Consider the following 25,798-nt stretch of genomic DNA (forward strand, 5'->3'; position numbering starts at 1 on the left):
CCTTTACAGTCGTATTCTCGAGAACTATTCAAATCTCAATTGATTCACATCAGATATGTCTTTATCTAAAATTATACCAAAGTGAACTGCGTACGAAGAGCCGAGGCAGACTGCAGTGCACAAAATGCTACTAGAACATGTCTTAAGTCGAACCCGGGAGCATTGCAAGGCCAATAATGATTTTGATCTATTCCAAACGACAGCCTTGGAATAGAGCTACTTATCCACAAATTTTGGTTGTTGGAAAAACACAACTTCCCTTGGGCTTAAGTTTATGAAACCGTATCACGTGATATATACGGCGGGGTGTTCAACCCCACTACGCAGGACTTCCAAATGGGGAAACACCATTTCCGCACACTCTGGTCTTGTGGAGGTGGATCAGACAACATATCGAATTGGATTGTCTAGCCCCCGAACTCTGATCACTTGAACCTCCTTGTGGAGACAATACCAGACCTTTTCAATTCCACCGGAATCCCCGTTACCCCCCGCGCAAACCCGTTATGGTTGCGCAGTCGCTAAGCTCGCTATTGCAGCAGGCATCGATTGACGATCACGAAGAGGTCCTCCAGTCCTGCAATGCAGCTCTCACCAAGTCCAAATCCGACCTGAACACCCAACATATCAAAGTTATTGCACTATTGAAGCTCGACCGATACGAAGATGCTCTGCGTGTGTTGGAGGCCGGAGGCGATGCTCTTAAGAAGCAAGCCGGCCTGGAACATGCGTATGCGCTCTACAAATGCGCTAGGCTGGAGGAGGCAATGGCTGCTGTGACCCAGGCCAGTGCCAGCAGAGGTGCTAGTCACCTCGAGGCTCAAGTGGTATGATGCATCACTTCTTAATCTGAACAACTCATTGGCTAAACGCTGACATTTACTTTCGATTTAGAGCTACCGCGCTGAGAAATTCCGTCGCGCCGCCGATATCTATGAGAATCTGTCTAAGGAGTCAAACCACGGAGAAGAGAATGATTTGAGTATCAACTCATGGGCTACTGATGCCCAGCTGCAGTGGCATGGAGAGCCAGAACATGTACGCCATGAGCGGCCATCGAGAGAGGATTTGGAGTCTTTTGAAACAGCGTACAACGCCGCTTGCTTGAACATTGCCAAGGGACAATTTGCTCAAGGAGAAGTGCTCTTGAATCGGGCGAAGAGTGGGTTTATTTCTTGCACTGTTGTTGGAATTGAAGACTGACGTTCCTCCAGATATCTGCCAAACGTCAGAAGAACTTTCCCCTGAAGATAGAGTTGCAGAGTTGCTTCCGATCGCGGTGCAATACCTCTATGTCTTGATTCGGCAAGGCAAGACAGAGGAGGCCGAGTCTCTTCTTAAAGAAATATCGGTGGAGGAGTATGTCAAAGCTGCTTACGTGGATCGAGAGATGAAAACTAATCTTTCTTTATTAGCATTCCTGAACTCTCCACAAAGAAAATTGCTCGAAACAACATCGTCCTCGCCCGCAAGACTGCAGTCAACCCGTACTTGTTGTATAAGGCACTCCATGAAACCCCCGATGCTACGAACAACGACCGTTTGTTCGCTTTCCAGGACAATACTTTGACCGGCAACTCACACGCAACGAATCTTCTCGTCCAAAAATACGATGGTATGATTCGATCAACAGCCAAGGGCATCTCAAAAAGCCCTTGCCCCTCCACCGAAGCTAGCACAAACCTTCTCTCCGTCTACAACGCCGCAGCCCATGCACAGGGAGAGACCGGCTCTAAGGGCCTGAAGCAAATTCTCCCTTTGCTGGAACGCCGACCTAAGGACCTGGGTCTTCTTTTGACTGTCGTCCAGTTGTACGTCAATGCTGGCAACACCACCTCCGCCATCACAGCCGTCGAGCGTTCACTTAAGAGCCTGGAAGAATCCATCTCCGAGGCCGATCAAGATGCCCGCTTCAACCCCGGTCTCCTCAGTATGCTCGTATCTCTGTACCAGCTTGAGGGCCGAAAGCTCCAGATTCGCTCACTTCTCGCACAAGCCGCCGCTCACTGGCGCAACAAGCCCGAGGCTCCTACCTCTCTCCTACGTGCTGCAGCAAAGTCCCTTCTCCACTCCGACAGTCCAGCCGATCTGGCCACAGCAGGTGATCTGTTCAAGTCTCTATACCAACAAGATTCGAACGACCGTGCTGCCATTGCTGGATACGTCGCCTCAAAGGCCACCTCGGACTACTCCCAAGTGGAATCGCAGCTTAACCAACTGCCAGCCGTCAATGATTTAATCGCTGAGATTGACATCTCTGCCCTGGAGTCAGCCGGTATTGCTCCTTCGGCCACATCTGCCGCTGCCGCGGCTGCATTCGCTGGGGCCCGTAAGCGCACCGCGACAGGCAAGGAGGACCGTGCCACAAAGCGGGTACGCAAATCTCGTCTACCCAAGGACTTTGACCCTGCGAAGAAGGCCGATCCGGAACGCTGGTTGCCGCTGCGTGACCGATCCTCATACAGACCCAAGGGCCGGAAGGGGAAGCAGCGTGCCGCGGAACGTACACAGGGTGGTGTTGTGTCTGAGAAGCTCGGCGAGCCTGCTTCGCAGCAGCAGAGTGCTCCCGTAGTAGTAGGTGGTAACAAGAATAAGAAGAAGAAGGGGAAGCGTTAGTTGTATCGATATCATATCTGGGGTTACCTTTAGGGTACAATGCATTGCTGGTTGCAGCAAACTTATATCTATGGTATTTGTGCATGAAAAAGATGAGATCAAAAACTCCAAATCGAATTAGGGTGTAATTGCCATCTTGCATATCATAAAATCGTCGCTAATTGCTATCATTCTGATGCCGGTAGAAGAAAAGAAAAGAAAAAAATAGAAAGACGAAAGACGAAAGACGAACAGCTTTTGCATACATACACGATCCGAGGCTGAGCCCTCGATGAAAATCGTGCACTGAGCCATGGGTATACCATTCACAAGATAAGCAAAACCAGAACCCGAACGCTCAAAAACACCACTTTTATTCAACCCAAAGGAGTCCGAATTGTCCCACACTGCCGATCATAATGGGCAAAGATCATATTGAGCAACCGCAGATCCATCACCGCATCATTTGTCGTCGTCTTGGGCTCAAATCCAGTCCCCGCAGAATCCCCATCAGTAAGATAGTTGTGCATAACCCGGAACTGTCGCTCATACGCTTCAGCAATTGAGCTAACAAACTCAGTTCTCTTAACGCGAGGATGAGAGCCGAATCCATCGCAATATCCATTCCCATTCCCATTCCCATTCCCATTCATATTTTCTTTGCCATTACCAAGCTCCCTTTCTTCAACAACAACCTTAATTTGTCCTGCCCCCGCCCCCGCATTGGCCGCCAGTTCCGCCGAAATGGGGAAATCATATTCGACAGAAATCGTCTTCGTCGCTCCATAAACAGTGAGATGCGCGTCGCTTCGTGGGACAGAGTCCACGCCCGTTTCATACAGCACGGTGAACGGGTGCGCCTCACCCGAAGAGGCACAGATACCGAGTGAATCCTCGTAGTGGAAGATCGCGGAGTAGAACGGGTCTGTGATCGATACGTTGGCGACTGCGTCGGGGAGTCCCAGTGACTCGCGCATCAGGGAGAGATCATGGCAGCCCATGCCGCCAAGGAAGCGACAGAAAGCCGCGCGCTCGGGCGTGAGGTCTTCATCATTGAAGATGCCGCCTAGGAGGGCGTTGAAGCGCTGGTCGCTTGTGACTGGCGTTACGTTATCAGCAACGTAGGTGCAGTTGGTAGCGTTGCAATCGGTGTATCCGTTCACAGTACCATTGCCATTAGTATGTCCGTTGGTCATGCCGTTGGAAACAGTCCCGTTTCCGTTTGTCCTGGCGGCTGGTGGGTGCTCGGGGGTAGGGACACGCAAGGGACCCGAGATATTGCGGCACCGTGCATAGTACACGCGGTCCAGGCTGGCGAGTTCCTGTTTAAAGACATCGACAAAGCAAGGTGCGTAGCGACGGGCGCAACCGACGAAAATCTTTGGCGGGCCTAGGGCGGTGTTGTTAGCAAGGCCTGAACGGTAGGCCTTGCCTTCGCCGATTGCTTTGCGGATGCGGTGTAGGGCGGGGATGCTCATGGTGAGTGGGACCTCGACCATGACATGTTTACCGGTCCTGAGAGCGTCGATGGTGTATTCTTCGTGGTATTCGAAGGGGAGGAGGTTCAGCACCACGTCTACTTCTGGGTGGGATATGACTTCTGAAGCGTTGGTGGTGTATTCGGAGATATTAAACTCTGCTTGGCATTGCTTTGCAGTGCCTTCGCTTGCAGCGTAGATGATGATGGGATTGAATAGGGTTTTGAGAGCTGGGCTGGCGAGGATTGGGATGATGATCGTTTGGACATTTTCTGATGCGCCTAGGATGCCTAGGCGGAGAATCGACATGATCGCAGTAGATATTGACTGGAAGGATGTATGAAAGGGTGGTTCAAGGTTTAGTTGGAGACGAAAATGGTGACGGAAATGCGACGAAAGGAAAGAGGGAAGCGAGAAGGGAAGGAAGGAGGGTGATATAGTAAGTTCAGCTTGGACGAAAGTGATGTGAGGTGTCTGAAGTATGAAGAGAACCTGGAAATTTGTTGTGTACCCGATTTCATAGATCTAGATTTACCACAAAAGTAAATATAGATTTGATTAAGACCAAGGTACGGGGCGTGGACTCTTATACATGCTGAGATGCTGATGAATCAGAAAAGAATGCTATTCAAATGAACAGGTTAGCCATTCCAACATGCCTGCTAGTGACATCAGTGCCTTCAATCTCTTTCAGGTCAGCAGTTCAGGGGAGTCACCAAGTCGGATGGCGGCTTCCAATCAATGGTAGAATGGTAGAATGTAGCCATGGTTGAGGGGAATCCTTCTTTGGGGCCGATCCGTCAAATCCGGGAAATCGGAGTGAAAGCTACCCTTGCGTCGATCTTGCACGATGTGATATTAGAAAAGCGAATTGGTTGGTAAAAGAATGCAGGGAGAAAATGGGCCAATGGAGTGGAGTACGTGGATTTCATAGGCACCTGGGCATCATTAAAAATGAAATGCAATAACAGAAACATCTCATCTGTACAAAGCCTAGTAGAGTTCGAATTTGTATAGAGTTTGGAGTTTGCATAGTTACTAAATATACTAACATCGAAATACTCATCCAATTCAAATCGACCTTGATCTATAGTACCTGAGTTATAATTGAAGTGGAAAAGATTGCATTAGGCATCCACTTACTTTACCTCAGGGAAGATGCCATGTAAAGGCTATGTAACATTTGAAAAGACAAAAAAGAATCAAAATTTTTGGAACAAGTTACGTTTTCACGAACGAGATCGACATTAGATCTCAGTCATTGCCTTGTTTTCTAAGTCGTTCATTTTATTATTGCAGCATCCAAAGTGATCGTATGGAGCTACATGTACAACAATGAACATGTAGATGAACATGTAGATGACGTGTCTTGCCACTGGATCATACGTAAAGGGACATATACATCATGTAACGAGATAGTCATTATACTGACAGAGAAAAAAAAAAGAAAAGAGAGAAAACCGAAACAGCCTTCAAATCAACATGCACAGAACATTGAATGTAATCAAGAATGATCCAAGAAGTTGGCAGCATAATGCATCATTAAGACATCGGAGCAACTGGACAATCTGATTGGAGGACCAATCAGTCACGGGGGTTAGTACTAGAACTATACATACTAGTATGAGTGAAAATTACATTTTTTTCACCCTCTGGGTCAAGTTCGACAATTTCAGTGAAGGAAGATAGTAGGACTTCCTGTATGAAGGATGAGTATACTGTATAGTCGATACCAACTTGAACCAGTATATCCCGACCTCGGGAATAGCCTCAAAGTGCATACTAGTAACTATATTCAAATGTTCAATGTTCTTGTTCACCTAAATGAAATAATAGCCCAATATTCAAACTGATACACAAGTGTTTCAATAGATTTTGCATTGCATACCCAACTGGTTGTGTACCCCACACTGAATCCATCACTGATTTCTACAGGTGGACACTTGCTCAGCCTCAAGCCTTCCCCAATTTGGTGTGGCACGTCATGTCATCGGCTGACTTGAATTTCTCTACCCTTCCAACAACTCAACCTTCACACTTATCTTGTTTTTGATCTCAGATATGGGTGTAAGTGCTCTGGTATTTTATCCCCGTCTAACCACAGCTCTGACAGATTTCGTACTTAGTTCGCTTCTAAGATCGCCGCGGCCCAGAACAATCAGACTCAGAACCCCCAAGGCCAAAGTCAAGGTCAAGGTCAAAACATGCCAGTGTCTGGTAATCAAGGCACCTACGGTGGTGCACCGCCAGCAGGATACACTGGAGGACCACCTGCAGCACTGCGACCTGGTGGATACGTAAGTCTGATCAGCTGCGAGAGTGAACAACTCGACGTCATCCCCGCAATGTGGCCAACATGTTATGCATGTACTGACTGAAGAAAAAAAAAACAGCCGCAACAACAACAACCACAACAACCGCAATACCAGGCTTATGCAGGGTCCCCACCTCCTAATCAAGGATCGGTAAGCGTCTCTTTGTGATTTTTGTTCTTTCCATTAAACACCTTCCCTTCAAAAATCTTTCCGCCTTTGCTTTTTGTTTTGTTTGTTGTCCTTTCCCCTCGATTTACCCCTCCAACGCGGGTCCCCTCGGGCTACAACTTTCAACCATCGCCAACATGTCGAATCCCTACTATCATCAACAGGGCGCCGGCTATTCCACGTACCGCGGCTCACCTGCTCAACAAAATCAGCCTTATCAAACTCCTCCCCCAGCAGCGACAGCGTATTCCAGGCCACCTCCGCAGCAGCCTTCTTCACCTTACCCCGCATCTACCCAGCAGGGTTATGCACGTCCTCCGCCGCCGCCGCCCACTGGCCAGCCCTATGGATCTTCGGGATCGCCGTACCCTGGACAACAATCTCCATACCCGGGACAGCAGCCCCCTTATCCTGCACAGCAGCAGCCAATGCAACAGTCTTCCCACTCGCGCGACCCACAACAACCTTCCTGGCAGCAGGCACCGGCACCGGCGTACCCTGGACAGCAACCGTCTTACCCTGGGCAACAGCAGGCCTACCCTGGACAACAGCAACCTTACTCCGGACAGCAACAGGCTCAACCTGGACAACAACCTGCCTATGTACATATGCGCCCCATGTGTTTCCTGTTATTTGTGTTATCTGTGTTACGTTGTGCTTACGTGTATCTGCACCGGCGTCTTCGTGGAATTCACCTGCTTTTTGGATTGAGATCAGTGCTGACTGAAGAATAGAACCAGGGATCTTACCCACCCCAGGGAGCTCCATACCCAGGTGGCCAGGCTCAGGGCCGCCCTGGACCTTCACCTGGCCCGCCTGGACAGTATGGCGCGCCCGGCGGTGGTCCTCCACAGGCTGCCCCGCCTACCCAACAACAGGTCTCAGCGTATCGCCAGCTGCTGATCAGCACCATTCAGGAGAAGAATCTCCAAAGCTTCTACCCTCCTGAGCGTCTGGACCGAGTGGTGCAATCCCTGGCTAGCAATGCTCCAGCCAAGCTCCAGAATTTGATCCATGAATGGAATGTGCCCATGGAAGTGGCCACGGACGTGATGAAGCTGGCTCTGTTTGATGTCATTCTCTACGTGGATGACAGTGGATCGATCGAGTTTGAAGAGAAGGGACTGCGAAAGGATCAGCTCCGTCAGATTCTTGGAGTCGTGGCTACTGCAGCCGCCACCTTTGATGAAGATGGTATCTCCGTGCGATTCATGAACTCTTCAGAGTCTGGGGATGGAATTCGCAATGCGAACGACGTCAATGCGCTGGTCTCTCGTGTTCGTTTCTCGGGATTGACCCCTCTTGGCACCAGCTTGAAGAGCAAAGTCATTGACCCCATGGTTGTGGGTCCCGCCCGTGCAGGTCGTCTTGAGAAGCCAGTGTTGGTGATTACCATCACCGATGGTCAGCCTGCTGGTGAGCCGCACAGCATGGTCCATGACGCTATCCGCCACGCTGTTGACGAGACTTCGCGCACCCGTTACGGCCGGGGTGCGGTCTCGTTCCAATTCTCACAGGTCGGTAATGACCAGCGGGCGCGTGAGTTCCTGGGCGATCTGGATGAGGATCCCGAGATTGGTAATCTGATTGATTGCACGTCGAGTAAGCGTTCCATGATTTCACATTGACCCTTTGAGGGTATTAACGTTGCTATCATAGACTTCGAAGTAGAACAGGATGAAATGTCGCGTGCCAACCCTCCAGTGCATCTGACTCGGGAGCTTTGGGTTTGTTCACCCTTTGTACTTTCTTGATACCCCAGGCATGCTAATTATTTCTTGCAGTGCGCCAAGTTGATGCTCGGTGCGATCGACTCATCATACGACACCAAGGATGAGAAGAGTGCCGGTGCCCGACCTCCCCAACCCCAGGCTTCATATGGTGGTGGATATAATCAACCCCCATCTGGCGGTCAGCCTGGGTATGGGGCCCCACCATCTGGATATCAATCTGGACCACCCCAGAGCTCGTACAGCCCCCAGCCCGGCTATGGTCAGGCGCCTCAACAACAGCAGCAGCAGCAGCAGCAACAGCCCCCATATTCAGGCGCCAGTCGTGGATCTCCGTATGGACAGCCCCAGGGCTATGGATATCCCTCTGGAGGCGGCAGTGGTTACCCGCCACCACCTCGTCGTTACTAGGCGTGCAGCGTGACGTCATATCCACTTTTTATTTGTTCTTGGCGCGTTCTCGAATTTTTCCACTCTTTTCCCCCACAATTTGCCGATGCCTGCCAGGTCGAATCAGAATGGTAGGAAACTGGGGCTAACGATGGAACGGTTTTCTTGAGTAACATTTAACCGGAATATCATTGCAGTAGTTTTCTTAATTCTTTTCTTTTCTTTTTTTTTTTTTGGTTAAAACATCAACATAAACTTGAAGCTGCGATCGTGCGCACGCACGGAGCATCTGTTGGAGGGGAAATATGTAGATTGGGCTAAATTCGTCTTGTCCTAGTGACCACGGCCTATACACTAGTTCCCCCAACGAGCCAACCCCAAGAACGGAGCGATCAGCCCCTTTTGACCAAGGAAATTCTCACTTATGACGGCAGTGACCCCCACCAGGGCTTAGATAGAAAAAAAAGAAAAGAAGAAAAGAAGAAAAGATGCAGGAAAAGGTAAGCAGCAAGTACCACCGGTTGAGTATAAAGTTAGTATGGAGTAGAGGTAAAGAAAGAGAGTGGGTGTTAGAAGTTGAATGTTGCCACAGGGTTTAAATTAAGAACTCCTAGGCTCTGAGGGGCGGGGAACATTTGTATGGCCAGAGACATCTGGATGCAGGTGAGATCCATGGTTGCGGATGGCAAAACGCCAGTGAATTGGAGAGTGGGAGGGGATTCGGTGGCTGAGTTCCTGTAAAAGGCACATGGTAGATGCAACCATCCATTGCGCGTACTTTGTGGATCCTTTGTGTACCACGAATCTGGACGTCGCTTTTTCTTAACTTTTTCTGACAGGGAAATGGTCCCAGTTTTCTGCTTTTTCTGTTTTTTTCTGCTTTTCGCCCTCGATAACTTAATTTCTACTTTCTTTTCGGTTCATTTAGCGTGGCCTTAAACCGCTTTTGGTGTTGCCGCATCCGGTCTTGCGTTGCCTCTCTTGTCAACACGTCCTCGCTCTTTTCCAAGACAACAAAACAACACTCAATGGCCACTATTTGCTCGTAGTGACCCTTGACCTATTGTGACTTGGTTGTCTTTTCTTTCGTTGAAGTTGCGCGACATCTCCCGCGCCGTCATACCTACCTGCCCTCAGTCCGACATCGCAAGATTAGGCAACTCTCAAACCATGCGCTGAGAAAGTGACAGAGATAAGAGAAGAGAAATGATTGATTATTTGAACACCACTAGTTCTTACAATCAGCCAATTTCTACAATCCAAAACTACAGATAAAACCAACGAACAGAAGACACTCGGAAATCTCCCGCGAAGGAAGGGAAAAATCCAAAGAGGACGATCGAAACCCTGTGAGGTAAACGATCTTCGATCCCGCGCAGGCACGATCTCACATTCCCCGTCATGTCCACCAACAATGATGAGCCAACCGAGGGCTCTCGACAGTCACAGGACGCCGTGCAGCGACCGTCGCTCCTTTCGTCGCGTACCATGTCCGACTCGGGTCGCCGTTCCTTCCAACATGTACGATTCTCCACCGATCTCGAACCTCCTGCCGCAGAAGAACAGCGCGATGCCCTCCATAACACCGACCGACGCCCTGGCTCCCGCGGCCTGACAATTGACACGGCGCTGGCGCCTCCAATTGTTCAGAACGGAGCACGCTCGCCCATCTCTCCACTCTCCCCCAATTCCAACAATGCCAACCCCGGCCCCAACCCCGGAGCCTCACTTTCCCCGATATCCCCACCCGGTACAGACTCCAATGGTCGATCTCGCTCGCGAAATCGTGGATATTCCTTGCGCCGGTCTCTGTTCAACAGGAATATCTTGTCGCAAGATGATGCGGACGCGGCGGAGCTGGGAGAGATCAAGTCCTCAACGAGTCCGGTCCGGGAAGAGGGCCCTGTTCCTGTTACCCCCGTGATACCTAGCACCGTGGAAGAAAAAGTGGATGAGAAGAACGAATTTATCGTCGAGCCGACCGCAACTCTCGAATCAGACAAAGGAGCGACCTCGACGTACTTTTCATCCGATCATTCTGGGAGTGGCTCTGAAAAGGATCATTATATCGGAATCGCGCAGGAGAAATGGTCGAGCAAGAAAGCAGAGATGGCTGTGCTTTCGGCTCGCTTTGATGCTTTCCTGACCAAAGTTCAACATTTCATTTTGCGTATTAAGGAAATCCCGCCGACAGAGAACGGTCGCCACATCGATTTGAACCCGGCTTTGGTAGACACTTATCTTGATGAGCGCACGGGGAAACCCTATATTGAGAACTGGATTCGATCGAGCCGCTACAGCTTTTGGAGTTTTTTCCCTCGCCAGCTGTTTGCGCAGTTCACCAAATTGGCCAATTTCTACTTCCTCATTGTGGCCATCTTGCAAATGATCCCTGGCCTGAGTACTACTGGTACCTACACGACCATTGTTCCGCTTTTGATTTTCGTTGGTATCTCCATGGGCAAGGAAGGGTTTGATGACTGGCGCAGATATCGTCTCGACAAGGAAGAGAACAATAGCTATGCGTCTGTGCTTCGGTCCACAGATGGAATCACTGATGGGGAAACAGAAGGCACAGCAGTGGCCAATGGCTACTTTGATTGGGTTCAGATCAAGTGGCAAGATATTCGAGTCGGAGATGTCATCAAACTGGAGCGTGATCAGCCTGTTCCTGCCGATATTGCTTTGCTGCATGCCAACGGTCCCAACGGCGTCGCTTTCATCGAGACCATGGCTTTGGACGGAGAGACCAATTTGAAGAACAAAGCACCCTGTCAACCGGTGGCCAAAGCATGTTCCACGGAGGAAGAAATTACCCGAAACCAGCTTCATTTCGTCGTTGAAGACCCCAACTTGGATCTTTACAAATTTGATGGTCATGTCACTGTCAATGGACAGGAGAGGCTGCCTTTGACCAACAACGAGATTGTCTACCGTGGAAGTATTCTGCGTAATACCGATCGCGCCCTCGGTATGGTGATCTATACCGGTGAAGAATGCAAGATCCGGATGAACTCCAACAAGAACCCCCGCATCAAAAAACCTGCTCTCCAGGCCAAAGTCAACCGCGTCGTCATGTTGATTGTGTGCATCGTCGTCATCATGGCTGTGGTTTGCACGGTCTGCTACCGCTTCTGGTCGGAGGATGTTGAGAAACACTCCTGGTATCTTAAGAACGCCAGCGTGGCTTACGGTCCAGTCTTCACTGCCTACCTTATCATGTACAACACTATGATCCCCATCTCACTTTACGTAAGTATGGAGATCGTGAAGGTTGTGCAAATGTTCCTCCTCAACGATATCGACATGTACGACCCCGAAACCGACACACCTCTCGAGGCACGAACATCCACCATCAACGAAGAATTGGGTCAAATCAGCTACATTTTCTCCGACAAAACCGGTACCTTGACAAACAACTCCATGCGTTTCCGTAAGATTAGTGTTGCTGGAACGGCTTGGTTACACGACTCGGATCTCCAGGAGGAAGCTGCTCGCGAAGGCGATAAACTCTTTCACAAGAAGCGAACCATCAAAGGCAAGAAAGCCATTGGACGCAAGTCCAACGTCTCCGAGGTCCGCATGCCTCGTCCGTCTAATGTGTCCGCTACCGACGTGCTGCGCCGCTCCACCCCTTACCGCACAACCGAGATGATTGAGTACATTCAACGCAAGCCATTTACGATATTTGCCCGAAAGGCCAAGCTCTTCATCTTGGCTATGGCGCTTTGTCACACCTGTATTCCCGAGAAGGACGACACGGGCGATTATACCTTCCAGGCTGCCTCCCCCGATGAGCTTGCCCTGGTTCTGGCGGCTAAAGAACTGGGATACCTGGTGATGGACCGACAGCCGAATAGCTTGACAATTCGCACATATCCAAACGGCCCCGATGAAGCAGCCAGCGAAGAAACATACCAGATTTTGGATGTCATTGAATTCTCGAGTGCACGGAAGCGTATGTCTATTGTGGTGCGCATGCCCGACCAGCGAATCTGTCTGTTCTGCAAGGGTGCCGATACATCCTTGATGCGTCTGCTCAAGCGTGCCGACCTGGCACAGGAGAAGTCGCAGGAGATCGCCCGCCGTACTAGCAAGCGCAAGGCTGCCGAAGCAAACCATGTCATTCGCCGAAACAGTGAATACAACAGTCGAAAGGATAGTGGTGTTCGGAACAGTCTCAGTCGGCCCAGCTTTACTCGCCGACGTTCGTCTGTCTCTGGTCAGCATACTTCAACTCTTCGTGCTAGCATTGATGTCTGGTTGCGTGATCGGGAGACCGACGGTGGTATCACTACCCGTGAAGCTGATAGCGAATACTATTCCCCTCGGCCCTCGGCGCAGATGTCGATGGGAAGAAACTCTCTGGCGGTCTCGGACTCTGGTAGCTCCACGAATGGTGAGGAAGATGAGGATCTTGTCGAAGAAGCACTCGTGGTGAATGAATCCGCTATCTTTGAGCGGTGCTTCCAGCACCTGAACGACTTTGCGACTGACGGACTGCGTACCCTACTCTACGGCCACCGTTTCCTGGACGAGACTACCTACAAGACCTGGAAGGCTGCGTACAACGATGCCTCCACCAGTATCATTGACCGACAGGAGAAGATGGAAGAGGTTGGCGAGCGGATCGAACAGCAGCTGGAGTTGACGGGTGCTACTGCCATTGAAGATAAATTACAGAAGGGAGTCCCGGAGACCATCGACAAGCTGCGACGTGCCAACATCAAATTGTGGATGCTGACAGGCGACAAGCGCGAAACTGCCATCAACGTTGGCCATGCCTGCCGTCTAGTCAGAGATTACTCGAAGTTGACGATCTTGGATCGACTCAATGGCAATGTTGAACAGACGATCATTGATCTGACCACTGAGATTCTTCAAGGTCGCGTCGCTCATTCCGTGGTAGTGGTTGATGGACAGACCCTGGCGACAATCGAGGAAGATGAGGTTGTGCGAAAGCGCTTCTTCCAGTTGGCAATTCGCGTGGACTCGGTGATTTGCTGCCGTGCGAGTCCCAAGCAGAAGGCGTTCCTTGTCAAGACCATTCGCACCCATCTCGATGACGCCATCACTCTCGCTATTGGAGATGGTGCCAACGATATTGCCATGATCCAAGAAGCGCATGTTGGCATTGGTATTGCCGGCAAAGAAGGTCTTCAGGCTGCTCGCATTTCGGACTACTCCATTGGCCAGTTCCGATTCTTGCAGAAACTTCTCTTGGTCCATGGTCGCTGGAATTACATGCGTGCATGCAAGTACACACTTGGTACTTTCTGGAAAGAAATGCTTTTCTACCTGACGCAGGCGCTTTACCAGCACTGGAATGGATACACTGGAACCAGTCTTTACGAGTCATGGAGTTTGAGTATGTTCAATACGCTCTTCACTTCTCTTTCGGTCATATTCTTGGGCATTTTCAGCAAGGATCTTGCTGCGTCGACTCTTTTGGCTGTACCTGAACTATACACCAAGGGTCAACGGAACGGCGGATTCAATATTCGAATGTGGTTCGGCTGGTCTTTGATGGCTGCCTGCGAGGCAGTAATCATTTTCTTCACCATGTACAGCCTGTTCGGAATGATTCAAATCAATATCAGCGACATTGATACCTTCGCCCTGGGCCTGCTCACCTTCACTACCTGTGTAGTGGTCATCAACATCAAACTCCAGGTCTTGGAAGTCCACAACAAGACCTACCTGAACCTCATTGTGCTCATCATCTCCATCGGCGGCTGGTTCATGTGGAACATGATCCTATCCAAAAAATACAAGCTCAGCTCCGGAAAGGGAGTTTACGACGTCCCCGGCAACTTCATCCACCACGTCGGCCTGAACCTCCTGTTCTGGGCCGTCCTCCTCATCACTGCCATGTCGGTAATCATGCTCGAGATGACAGTCAGCACCCTGCGTGCCCTCTTCTTCCCTACAGACGTCGACATCTTCCAAGAATACGAGAAAGACCTCGATATCCGCAGACGTTTCGAAGAGGCTGCAGCCACTGAACTCCAGCAGGGCTGGGACCACGGCACCAAGAAGTCTAGCATTGAGATTGCACGTGAAACCATCGAGATGGATGCTCGTGAGCGCCAGGTCCAGGAGCTGCTTGCTCGCCCGCGTGTTATGACCATGACAGAGGCTAAACCTGTTACTCATGCACATGAGATGGAGGGCTACTCCAGCGGTAGTGCTAGCGCTAGCGCAAGCCAAATCGGCTGCACTGCTCACGAGACACCCGATAACCATCTCACTATTCCCGTTTCACCCTCCGAATCCTGTGCTCCGCGCCGCTCCGGCGAGATCCATGATCTATTCAGTAAGGGCTATGGTGCAATCCACAAAGGCCAACTGAAGTGAGTCACGGGTTGAATATTGAACATTAATATCTTCTTGGAGCGGTGTTGGTTGTTTATACTATGATGTATAGTTTTCCTTTTTCTTTGCCTTTTTTGGTTATCCTTTTTTTCTTTGATCATTTTTCTCTCTTCGCACAGCGAGCGTATTTCCCCCGGTTTTTACCCCGACTTGATACCATCATCCATACATCTTCGATATCCCATATTTCCCCCCTCCTTTTCGAGGAAAGGAAAAAGAAGCAACGGTCTAAAAGGCGTTCGTTCGTGTTTCATTTTTTGGACCTTTGATTGTTCTGGTTCTGGGTTTTCTTTTCTTTCATGCACAGTCTATCGGACAAACCAAGATACCCCGACCTAGTTGGAAATCTGCTTTTTGTTTTCTCATTTAGAATCGGTTCATCATCGATTCTGTGTTTTTAATGGAGTACATAGTATATAGACATGGTATCAGCAGTTTATACAAATATTTCTCTTTCAAAAATTTGAATCATCCGTGATAATTCTCTATCTAGAATACGTGCGTACTACTAATCAGTAACTCAAGTGCTTTGTTTGTTGAGCTCACAGAACACGTGAGCCTTGCGTTGCAGTTGCACGTGAAGAGTAAACGTTGCACGTGAAGAGCCAACGTAAACACGTGACACGTCGCACGTGCGTCAACAACCCTAACGGGTGACGGGAGTTCTCACTCTTTTCTACCGTCGCAACTTTGCTCTTTTTGTATTGTAAACTTGAATGTTTTTTCCTTCCATGTCCATCTCCTTTTCAAAAATCGAGGCTGTGTATTTCTTCTTGTACTATAAATCAATATTTCTACCCAAACTACCCCAAGCCGTACATATGTAAGCTAAAATCGAAAACTTGACCTTTCTTTATCTTCACGCAGCCTCGAAAAACACAATGGCCTTGTCTACAGGTCTGAATCAAGATGTCTCGCCTTTGTCAGATACAGACTGGGACTGTCTCGGGTAGAAAGCAAGAATGTTTCTAATGAGGCCTTGTAGAAAGAATATCCGGCATTCTGCTCCCCGAATACAACAATGGTAGTATACATGGCATCAAAGATCCAAAGCCCCATAAATCCATGTCAAATAATGACTTGTCGAGCATGTAGCCATCTAGATAAAAGCCCGTCGAACCTTACGAGGACTCCTACATAAAGTGAGCTTTCAATCTGCGTCGCTGCAATACACCCCACTGAATTCAATACACTAAATGAACTGGTGACTTCACGGTGAGCATCCATCAATCTCAGCTCTTGAAGCTGTATTCAATTCATTGCTGAAACACTCCCCTCTCTTCATCTCGGTGTTTATTGACCCATCTCACTCCCAGCTCTCCCATCCCATCCACCCAGGTGCCAACAACACCAATCCATCTCACAATCCCGAGAAAATCAGCAGAACCATCTGCTCCTCTACCTCCATTTCACCGCGTTTCTTCTCGAATCATGGCCCGCAAAGGGAAAGCAAAGCAGAAGAAAACCCCACAGCCGGAACCTCCGAAGCCGGACACCCAACAGCCGGAACCGATAGTTTACAACGACGCGAAGAAGAACTGCGGGAATCATCACTGCTGGAAATGCAATAAGGTCGCCTCTGCAAGGTGTGTCAAAAAGGGCCACCTGAGGAAGTGCGAAAAGCACGACCGCTTTACTTCAAAGTCTTCAGAATGCCGGGAATGCATATCTGAAGAGCGATCCAAGGAGGGAAAGACTCCCTAAACAGCTGAAAATACCGCAAGGCCGCCTTCGGTTTTTCTCCTGTGGTCGTTTTATTTGTCTTGTACCCAAATCGCGCTTTGTATGTGCAGTCATGTCATTCTGTGGGGGTTCCGGCTGTTGGGGTTCCGGCTTTGGGGGTTTCGGCTTTAGGGGTTTCGGCTGTGGGGGTTCCGGATACATCTCATAGATGCGGGCTTACGACATTACCAACAATGGTGGTTGCCACAATTCTTGTTCAAGGTTTTCCTTGAATCGCACTTCATATGTGCAATCTCGGCATTCTGAAGACTTCGAAGTGAATCGGTCGTGCTTTTCGCGCTTCCTCAGGTGGCCCTTTTTGACACACCTTGCAAAGGCGACCTTGTTGCATTTCCAGCAGTGGTGATTCCCGCAGTTCTTCTTCGCGTTTCTCCTTGAATCGCACTTCATATGTGCAATCTCGGCATTCTGAAGACTTCGAAGTGAATCGGTCGTGCTTTTCGCGCTTCCTCAGGTGGCCCTTTTTGACACACCTTGCAAAGGCAACCTTGTTGCATTTCCAGCAGTGGTGATTCCCGCAGTTCTTCTTCGCGTCATTATAAAGAGTCGGTTCCGGCTGTGGGGGTTTGTTCTGCTTTGATTTCCCCTTGAATCGCACTTCAGATGTGCAATCTCGGCATTCTGGAGACTTCGAAGTGAATCGGTCGTGCTTTTCGCACTTCCTCAGGTGGCCCTTTTTGTCACACCTTGCAGAGGCCGAAGATACCGATGAAGAGACTCACAGCGACACCGAGGAGTGAAACCGGTAAGTTGATTGGGAACGCGTGGGCCTTTTGTTAAGCAGATGCTGACGATTAAGATTACGGCTTAGCATTTGCGCACACCTCTTCTATGTCATTGGAACGAATTGGAGAAAATACCTGAGGATCTCGATCTACCGGAGCAGATGATGAGCTGGACAGATCAATTGGCATTCAACCGATGAACAGAGACTCAAATGCTTGGAGGAGGAGAACGTGTGTGCTTTTGGAAAGGACCTCGATTATGGACGAGGATGTTGATGAGCAAGTGCTATTGATGATGCTCACTGCACATGTGACGTTTTGGATATGTACTACCTGTAGTAGTTCAGCACACACCAGCGCAGGGACTTCTCAACGAGTTAACATGATCTCCAAAATTGAAAAAAGCCCTAGAAAGCCTGGTCCGTTGATATGAATATAACTCATCCTGGCACTCGAGTGATCTCGAGCGGCGAGGTCAACTTGGAGAAACAAATGTTCACTGCCCAGGTGGTAGAAGCCCATATAAGAATATGTGTATAACAATCTTGGAACCAAGACAAACACGACACATGTGCAGCAAGATCAATGAAGAGAGTTGTAACGTCGAAGATGGAATCTGGTACATATCCACTATTTATAGCTAGATGCTCGTTTGCTACCTCGGAAGTAACCGGTAAACGGGGGATGAGCCCCCAAACTTGTGCGCTAAACCAGGTAGGTTGTTAGACGCCCCCCAAAAGCTCCAGATGTCTCGAGCATACAGCACTTCAGGGAATTAGAGGGGTGGGTGGATGCTTACCGTAATGTCGCGACGCGAGATTGTCGCTGATGAACTGGGTGAAATGCAATGCAACGACCAAGACAGATGGAAGCATATCCACTTTGTGGAGGATCCCTCGTAAAAATCGACGCGGTTTCATTATTGGCTCTGGCTTTGAGAATTTCGTCCGGTGGGCTTTCGCTTGACTTTGTGATACGGAAAGCAAAAGTCATGGTCCTGAAGAAAGAGAGAAGAATATAAACAGAGAAGTAAGACGAAAGAGAGAGACAGGTGATGAAAGAAACAGCCTGAATCCTGAAGAAACGAGAAAAATATGAACAGAGAAGTAAGGCGAAAGATAGAGACAGGTGATGAAAGAAACAGTCTGAAGTAGGTGGCGGCGTCATGAATGGAAACCCGAGGGTTCGAGTTTCTCAAATTCAATTGAATCCGAGTACTGTCATGTGACAAATTTGACCTAAAATGGTGATGCGTGTGCTTCGCACAGATGTTGAGGTTGCCCTTTGTAGCACATCTCATACTGGCCGTAAACATTTTGTGAACCCATTGGCGAAGGCGTTTCTTCCTGCGAGCAATGGCACTGGTCGGGTGAAGAAGGGAAACCGGCCCCCCTGTCTTGAGTATGGTCGTTATCTTTCTTGCGATGAGCCTTTTGGACTTGAAATAAGTGGAGCTTTTTGGAAAGGACTCTGAGTTCGAGAGTTGTAAGAAGGAATATAGAACTTCAAATGCTGGTAAGTGTGACGTGGCAAGCAAAGATAGAATGTATTGCACGATGTAACCACGTTGGTCGGCGCATGCGGTGGAGTTGGCTGATATACGGTATGTATGTCAAAGTTTGGGACTTGATACTGAAGCTTCGCGGCCACATCGAGTCTGCCCTTGATTGGCGGAGGACCTGGCTGGTTGCCCACGACTGGAGTGGACAGCCCAGCATCGTCGGACGTCTTCTTGTTAGCGAGCGATTTGTTGCGCAGACGCGCAGGCTCCTCTAGGTTAACTGACTTGTTGGATATGGCGTTGTAGTTATCAGGAGACGGATCTTGTAGTTACATGTGTACTTACTACTAAGATCCTAACATTGAACTCAAAAGAAAACCACAGACAAGGAAGAAAGAGAAAAGGAGAAAGGAAACAGGAAAGAAAGGACAACCTTAAGTAACTTATGTGCGGCGGCCGATACATAGCCCTCACCCTAACGATATATCCTAATTTCAACTTCTAACCTCACTACCCTGTTTCCCGCCCGTATTGTATTTATCATATATAGGAATATTTTAAGGGATCTGATCTAAATACAGGTTACTTTTGGAATAGACTTCAGAATAGACTTGAGAATAGACTTGAGAATAGACTTGAGAATAGACTTGAGAATAGACTTGAGAATAGACTTGAGAATAGACTTGAGAATAGACTTGAGAATGGATTATATGACTAGGATTTTTGCCTCTCTTTCTTGCCAGTTGTTGTGACATCTGCAGACTCCAGATGTCGCTGCAGCGTCGACGGGTGACAGTAAGCGGCCATTATTCATGGTTAATCACAAAACAGCATATGTACGACAACTAGATGGGATCATAAAGAAGTGGAGTGGACTGAGAGAAAGCCCTGGAAAGCAATTATATGTGAACATTCCAATCCTTTATATACATTCATCAGCTTGTCTGGACGTGGCCAGCGATCAATACTGCTTAGCACATGATCTATTTGAGCCATTGACTTGATCAACATGACATCCAAGCACCCAGGGAAGTGACACAAACCTGCATTGATTCCTCAAAGCAATCCAATAACAATGTCACCATAGATCTGGGCATCGAGGTCGAGGCGGACCTTGGCGTGGAGATTGAGGTGGATCTTGATCTTCAAGCTGCTCTTGTCTTCCTCCGACGACAGAGGGTTGCCGGGCATCTTCATGTCACCGACGACAGGTCCAGCGAGCTCGCCAACCTTGTCGGTCGCATCGCCGACGGCGGGGGCATCTTGGCGGCTGCCAGGGGGACGGAAGTCCTTGGTAGCACTAGGTGGCGGAGGAGAATTAGCGGGGGGTTTCTCTGATGAACTATCCTGCCCAGACAGATTCTGCTGCTCGGCTGCTCGGTCGGATTTCTCTGCTGAAGGATCCGGCTGCCCAATTGCTGAATCTTGTTGATCAGGGGTAGGCAGCTGCTTTGAAGGCACGGGATTCTCGTGTCCGGACGGGTCATCCTCCTTTTCAGAGGGGACAACTTGCTGCCCATTTGCTGCCGGAGAATCCTCATGCGCAGAGCCTTCCTGGTCAACAGGGTCCTCTACAGCGGCATCGGGTTGAAGGGGATCCTCGCGGTGGGAGCCCGGAGCCGGCGGAGGCCTCGGCTTGTTCTTGATCTTCTTTGATTTTTGCGCCATGGATGGAGGGTGAGAATGATGCACGAAATAGAGAAACCAGACGGCGAGAGCAGAATCAATTCGGGGAAGGAGAACAGAAAGAAATTGAAAAATATACCTGTTTTCAGACATTTCAGAGAAATGGGCAGGTCGGTTGATTAAGAGAAGTGTGGGCGGGGTGTGGAAAATGCAGGGAAAATAAGACAACCCTGGAGAAAAACAGGCACAGACAGGAATGAGGAAAAAGTGTACGGAAGTAAAATAAAACAAAAAGCTATGGAGTCAGGGAAGACAACAGTGGCTGTTTATTCGACGCTGTTCAGCTATTTCAACCTCCTCCCAGCCCGTGTTTAGGTTACAGCTGAACGTGGGTTTGTGCTGCACATGTGGAGATCTGCATTCAGTGGAGAAGCATCTCTCAGTACATTGTCTGTGCTCTGTTCATCGAACTGCTCATCTGGTTTACTTGCAGAAAGGATGATGCAATCCACGGCACCAAGTGGGTATAAAACCCACTTAGATCGTATCCACTTGCGGTGCCAATCTACACATCCCCACTGTCCGAAGCTGAAAAAGCCCTGTATTTATCTGTTATACGCCGGGCGCCCACAAATCTTTTCTCTATCGCACACACACCTGCAGTTTAGCCTGGCCCTGAACTGTACTCCGAAACTTACACCATGGTGCTCGGAATCGCGATGATGGCGGCTATGCTGCCCACTATGATTGGATTGAAGGAGGCTACTCAAGGGGGCCGCGATCAAGAGGAGGCACGTCGCACTGGGGCCCGCAAGCAGCGCTCTCACTTAGTAGCCACTTGCTCCATCACCCAGGGCACTCCGGAGATGCGGTCACAGGTGCACAATGCTCAGGTCCAAGTGGGTCTGGACGGCAAAGTAAGTTCCGACATGCAGGATATCGGGGATTCGGTGGCAGCTTGGAACGTGAAAAATGAACTGACTGTACCTTTCTTGTATGTATCGTGCAGCTCTACATCACCAAGCATCCTAGTGCCACAATGGTACCTTTTAATGGGGGATTCTATACACATCCAGACTTTCCCCCAAATAATACGTCAGGGATAGTGACTATCAGCGGTGAAGAGGCGCCAGCTCTTCGTTGGGTATTTCTCGATGTCAACACACATGAAATGCGCTGGGGTGGTCGTCCAGATTCTCAGGGCCATATATGTGGACCATTTGACTGGACCAAAGATGAGCAATATGTGACACTTCAAGGATGGGAGGGCTTTTTGGCAGTCCAGTTGCCCGAGGATGAAGTCCAGGAAACAGCGGAGAAGGAGTTGGGTGTTCATGCCAATGGGCGCGAAGTTTGGCGATTATATTTCGATGAGAAAGATAATGGTGCCGATTTACCGGTAGGGTCTAAGGGGCTGGAAATCCAGCTGAAGAGAACGACAGCCGAGTCATGATGAACATGTAATAGTATTACCATCCTTACTTCTGTTGGGTTTTCAATGTCAAGTGGGGCAAAGAGGAGATTGAACGGAAGATAAAGAGTATTGATCATTGATCATCCCCACGTAAATGTGTCGTGCTGGCGCATGCAAAATGCAAGTTAGGGTTTCAATGGACACGTCAGGTTTGTTGGAAATCATGATTTCGCAAGATTGGGCCTTCGCATTGATAACTTGTACATACTCTGTACCACCGGGTGAATCTGGTGAGACGATCGCGCTAGTTGCCCAGACGAACAGTGGATCTTACCATCTTGGTATCTCCGGAGTTCCTGACAGGTTCGTCTTTCCGTGTCTCCACAGGGCAATCAACACGCCCCGGGAACTTGAAATGGTCCCAATTTTACTGTACAGTACTTGCACGTTCAAAGGTACAGAATACTGACACTTGTCATATTCTTGGATCAAGTGGAGTTCGGTTCGCGTACGGTGGAAAGGGAGAGGTTGGGAATCAGGACTGATTTTCACGGCTCGATCTTTTCCCGTCATCATTTCCAAGGATCAGTAACAAGCAAGTTATATTTCTATTAGTTTTGTTTTTCACAGAAATCAATTGGGAGCCAAATACTCCGCGGATCTGTCGATTTGTTGTTTCGCGAGACTTGGATCTCCCGGTATTCCCCTCTTGGTGGCGTAGCTAAGCGCCCCCACTTCCGGCAGATGTGGATTCTTATCTGGCGTCTCCTGCCCGTGCAAGTTGGTCAAAAATAACGCAACTTTGGGCTCCATTAAGAAAATTGTGCTACATAGTGACAGCTTGTGCATATCCTGTTTTGCTGGAAATTGGTCAAAGCACAGCTTTAAACATTGAATCTTGATGCAGCCGGAAACCCCGATCACGGGGACCCCGAAGTGGATCTTTATGGTAGATATGATGTATCCAGATTCCAGACAATTCCTACTCCGTACATACTCCATATCGATGTCCACGGGTGCAAATTTTTACTGGTTTCAGAGAAACGAATTGGCTGAAGATTTGTCTCAAAACGCTACAGGTGAGTTCCATTCTAACATTACAATTGAGTGTTCAATGTTGCTTTTGAGCCGCTGGTCTCGGGAGTGGTAGTAGTATGTATGTCTACATCGTATGTACATATTTGGACGTAAAGATACACACATGAAGATAAAGTGCTGACTCACGGCACCTGGGGGCATTATAGCCGTTTTGCTCAAGTGTCAGCCTTAGGCCCAGCTTTCGTTGGCAAGAGTGGGCCTGCCGATGTGAAGCTTAATTCCTGCTAATGTGGAGATATCTCTCGTACATAAGAGAGGGAAATGAGATTGGATTCTGATCAATAACCGTATCGGCCTGCTTCGGGCGCTCGTGGTGAATGGAAGCTGTGCAAGTGCCACCATCTAAAAAGATGTACCTAAAACTCAAATTACAGGGCTACACCAGGTAACACAAGCTTAACTCTAAATCGATAACGACGACGAGGTCACAGCTTCAAAGTTTGACTAGGGGGTAGCGCTAAATATGATTCTCCGTGCTACATGGTAATGAGATTCCTGTGTATACATAAGAGATACAGTCATGTATGTAAGTAACAGAATTTGCATTGACTCAGCGGTGGCGCGTATATGTTCTAACTATTTGCAGCGAAATAACAGGTACAAAAGGAAGAAGACAGGATATACAGAAATCAGTCACATCGTAAGGACAGCGGAGGAAGACGAAGTTCTCCTTAGGAAATGATAATAGTCTGGTTGAGAGTCTCCAGGTTGGGGTAGGGGCCAGCCTGATTATAAAAAGTTAGTACAATGAATGCAGTGTGTATTGAAGCAGTACTTACTCCGACAAGAGTAGCATGAGCCACGTTAACTTGGGCTTGTCCTGCCGCAAAAGAAGAAGGAACAGTGACAGTGAAGTTCTCGTAGGGCGGCAGGTAGGCCTCGTGGTACACGGGAGTAAAGAGCCCGTTGTAAACGATGGAACCCATGATGTTGCTGGCGGGCTGGCAGGTTCCACTGGGGCAGGAAACAAGGCCAATCGCCACGGCCATTTCTTCAGAACCGGTCAAGGAGTTCTAAAATCTCATTAGAATTTTTGGACTTGGGCAGTTGGAGTGAGAATGTTGACATACAGGACGCTGGACCTGGACAATGATTTCGCTACCGGGAGCGACGGTCTGATCGGCGGTAGGAAGTCCAATCACAGCATTCTGGGCCAAAGCGAGACCTGCAAAGGCAGCGAGGGAGAAGATGAACTGCATGATGATGATTAGATGCAAGTATTGGAAATAAATGTACTAGAGAAGATAGAAGATGGAAGATGAAGTAATAGATGCGTAAAGTTGAAGCGAGTGTGATGTTGATATCCGAATAACAGATTTGAGGGTAGAATCCAGGGCTTTTATCCTCAAGCTCCCCAGAACCCCAGCCTTGATGATTTTTTTGTAAGTCAATGCAGGGTTTCAAAGCAAGCATGGTCGGGTGGTGATGATTCGCCAAGTCTCGCAGATCTCGGCAAGATGTCTCGGTTGGATGTAAGAGGCCACCCCCTGTACTTTCCAATTAGACGTGAATTTTGCATCCCTTGGGCTCTGCCCTGTACAGTCCTGGGCTCATGCAGGGTCCGTAGTGTGCCACCGATCTCAATAATTGATTTTCCACGCTAGGACCGTAAACACTTCCCCATTGGATTTTGTATTTAAATTTGGCTTTGGGTTTGGTCTAGTGCCGGTGGCCTGAAAGCCACATTGTGGAGTAAAACCACCGTTTTCGCTATACGAGTAGCCTTGCGCCACGATCGTTTTAGATCGAAGCTTCGTGTGGCTATTTTTGTGGTGTCATCTCAAAACATCAAAAGGAAATGATCTTCATCGGTCACGTTTGAGTGGGCAGCAGCTTCACTTGGCGCTCAATCAGCTTACTAGGCCTTGCCTTGCAGTGTCGGCAAATCCCGTAAATCACGAGAGAACGAACCACCACGTTTTCGAATTTTCGACTCTCCAACCAAGAGGAATTGTCATCAAAAAGCGGTGTGTGATTTGTACCACTTTCCTTTTCGAGGACAGAGGTCGTCAATCACTTCGAGTCTTCGACAGCTCTGAAACACTGACGATTCGTGAATAAGCCACGACAGTTAAACATCGCTGATTAGAATACAGAAGAGTCTCCTGACTCTGAGATCTGGACGTGAATCTTTCGGTCTGAGGGGCTATAGTAGCATCAGATGTGGAGGCAAGGAGACACTCCCAAAATAGTCGAATCACTTTCCTGACTCGGAAGAGTAAGCCATATGGCTTCGCTGAAGAATTCAGCAATGCGCCATCGATAATTATAGCTTTAAGCACGTACAAGGCCTTGCTGATAGTCCGTCACTTGTCTCAAAAGAGCTTGCGCAGATTTAGTTGCCGTTATCCGTGTTAATGCATCTCGATGCATACTACGTGAATTCGCAACAAAGGACTTCCAGATTTAGATCTTGTTCTGGACTCGTCACATTAATCATCAATCAGGCCCAACTACCCAAGGATCCGGAAATTTGTAGAACTAATTTAATTTCAAGTATGAATTACCATAATGATTAGAAATCAAAGACCGACGGAAAGCGAGGTGGTCCGGAAGTACTTCGGCCAAATCCTGCAGGGATCGGAGAAGCAACGCGCGCTTTTTATAGTGACATGACTGAGATAGAAAAATTGAAAGAAT

General features: G+C 48.8%; 7 protein-coding genes across 7 annotated transcripts; 4 read left to right on the forward strand and 3 right to left on the reverse strand.

Moving 5' to 3' along the window:
* Positions 1-506: 506 nt before the first annotated feature.
* Positions 507-2,616, forward strand: N7466_007510 (signal recognition particle subunit SRP72; the record flags this gene model as incomplete). Its single annotated transcript, XM_057166899.1, has 4 exons — positions 507-827; positions 895-1,162; positions 1,215-1,359; positions 1,416-2,616. 4 exons carry the CDS (start codon positions 507-509, stop codon positions 2,614-2,616), a joined length of 1,935 nt encoding a protein of 644 aa, XP_057019940.1.
* A 356-nt stretch (positions 2,617-2,972) lies between these two features.
* Positions 2,973-4,382, reverse strand: N7466_007511 (Gfo/Idh/MocA family protein; the record flags this gene model as incomplete). Its single annotated transcript, XM_057166900.1, has 1 exon — positions 2,973-4,382. The coding sequence occupies one exon, from the start codon at positions 4,380-4,382 to the stop codon at positions 2,973-2,975; it is 1,410 nt and encodes a 469-aa protein (XP_057019941.1).
* Positions 4,383-6,693: 2,311 nt separating this feature from the next.
* Positions 6,694-8,697, forward strand: rfeF (uncharacterized protein; the record flags this gene model as incomplete). The annotated part of the gene is made up of 4 exons (XM_057166901.1): positions 6,694-7,158; positions 7,297-8,158; positions 8,225-8,283; positions 8,341-8,697. 4 exons carry the CDS (start codon positions 6,694-6,696, stop codon positions 8,695-8,697), a joined length of 1,743 nt encoding a protein of 580 aa, XP_057019942.1.
* Positions 8,698-10,077: 1,380 nt separating this feature from the next.
* Positions 10,078-15,033, forward strand: N7466_007513 (aminophospholipid-translocating P4-type ATPase DNF3; the record flags this gene model as incomplete). Its single annotated transcript, XM_057166902.1, has 1 exon — positions 10,078-15,033. One exon carries the CDS (start codon positions 10,078-10,080, stop codon positions 15,031-15,033), a length of 4,956 nt encoding a protein of 1,651 aa, XP_057019943.1.
* A 5,043-nt stretch (positions 15,034-20,076) lies between these two features.
* Positions 20,077-20,688, reverse strand: N7466_007514 (uncharacterized protein; the record flags this gene model as incomplete). Its single annotated transcript, XM_057166903.1, has 1 exon — positions 20,077-20,688. The coding sequence occupies one exon, from the start codon at positions 20,686-20,688 to the stop codon at positions 20,077-20,079; it is 612 nt and encodes a 203-aa protein (XP_057019944.1).
* Positions 20,689-21,347: 659 nt separating this feature from the next.
* On the forward strand, positions 21,348-22,099 carry N7466_007515 (uncharacterized protein; the record flags this gene model as incomplete). Its single annotated transcript, XM_057166904.1, has 2 exons — positions 21,348-21,563; positions 21,656-22,099. 2 exons carry the CDS (start codon positions 21,348-21,350, stop codon positions 22,097-22,099), a joined length of 660 nt encoding a protein of 219 aa, XP_057019945.1.
* A 1,730-nt stretch (positions 22,100-23,829) lies between these two features.
* Positions 23,830-24,357, reverse strand: N7466_007516 (uncharacterized protein; the record flags this gene model as incomplete). The annotated part of the gene is made up of 3 exons (XM_057166905.1): positions 23,830-23,883; positions 23,938-24,171; positions 24,229-24,357. The coding sequence occupies 3 exons, from the start codon at positions 24,355-24,357 to the stop codon at positions 23,830-23,832; spliced, it is 417 nt and encodes a 138-aa protein (XP_057019946.1).
* Between the last annotated feature and the right edge of the window lie 1,441 nt (positions 24,358-25,798).

This window comes from Penicillium verhagenii (genome assembly GCF_028828195.1).
Source record: "Penicillium verhagenii strain IBT 33310 chromosome Unknown utg000007l_segment0_segment0, whole genome shotgun sequence".
Classification (NCBI taxonomy): Eukaryota; Fungi; Ascomycota; class Eurotiomycetes; order Eurotiales; family Aspergillaceae; genus Penicillium; species Penicillium verhagenii.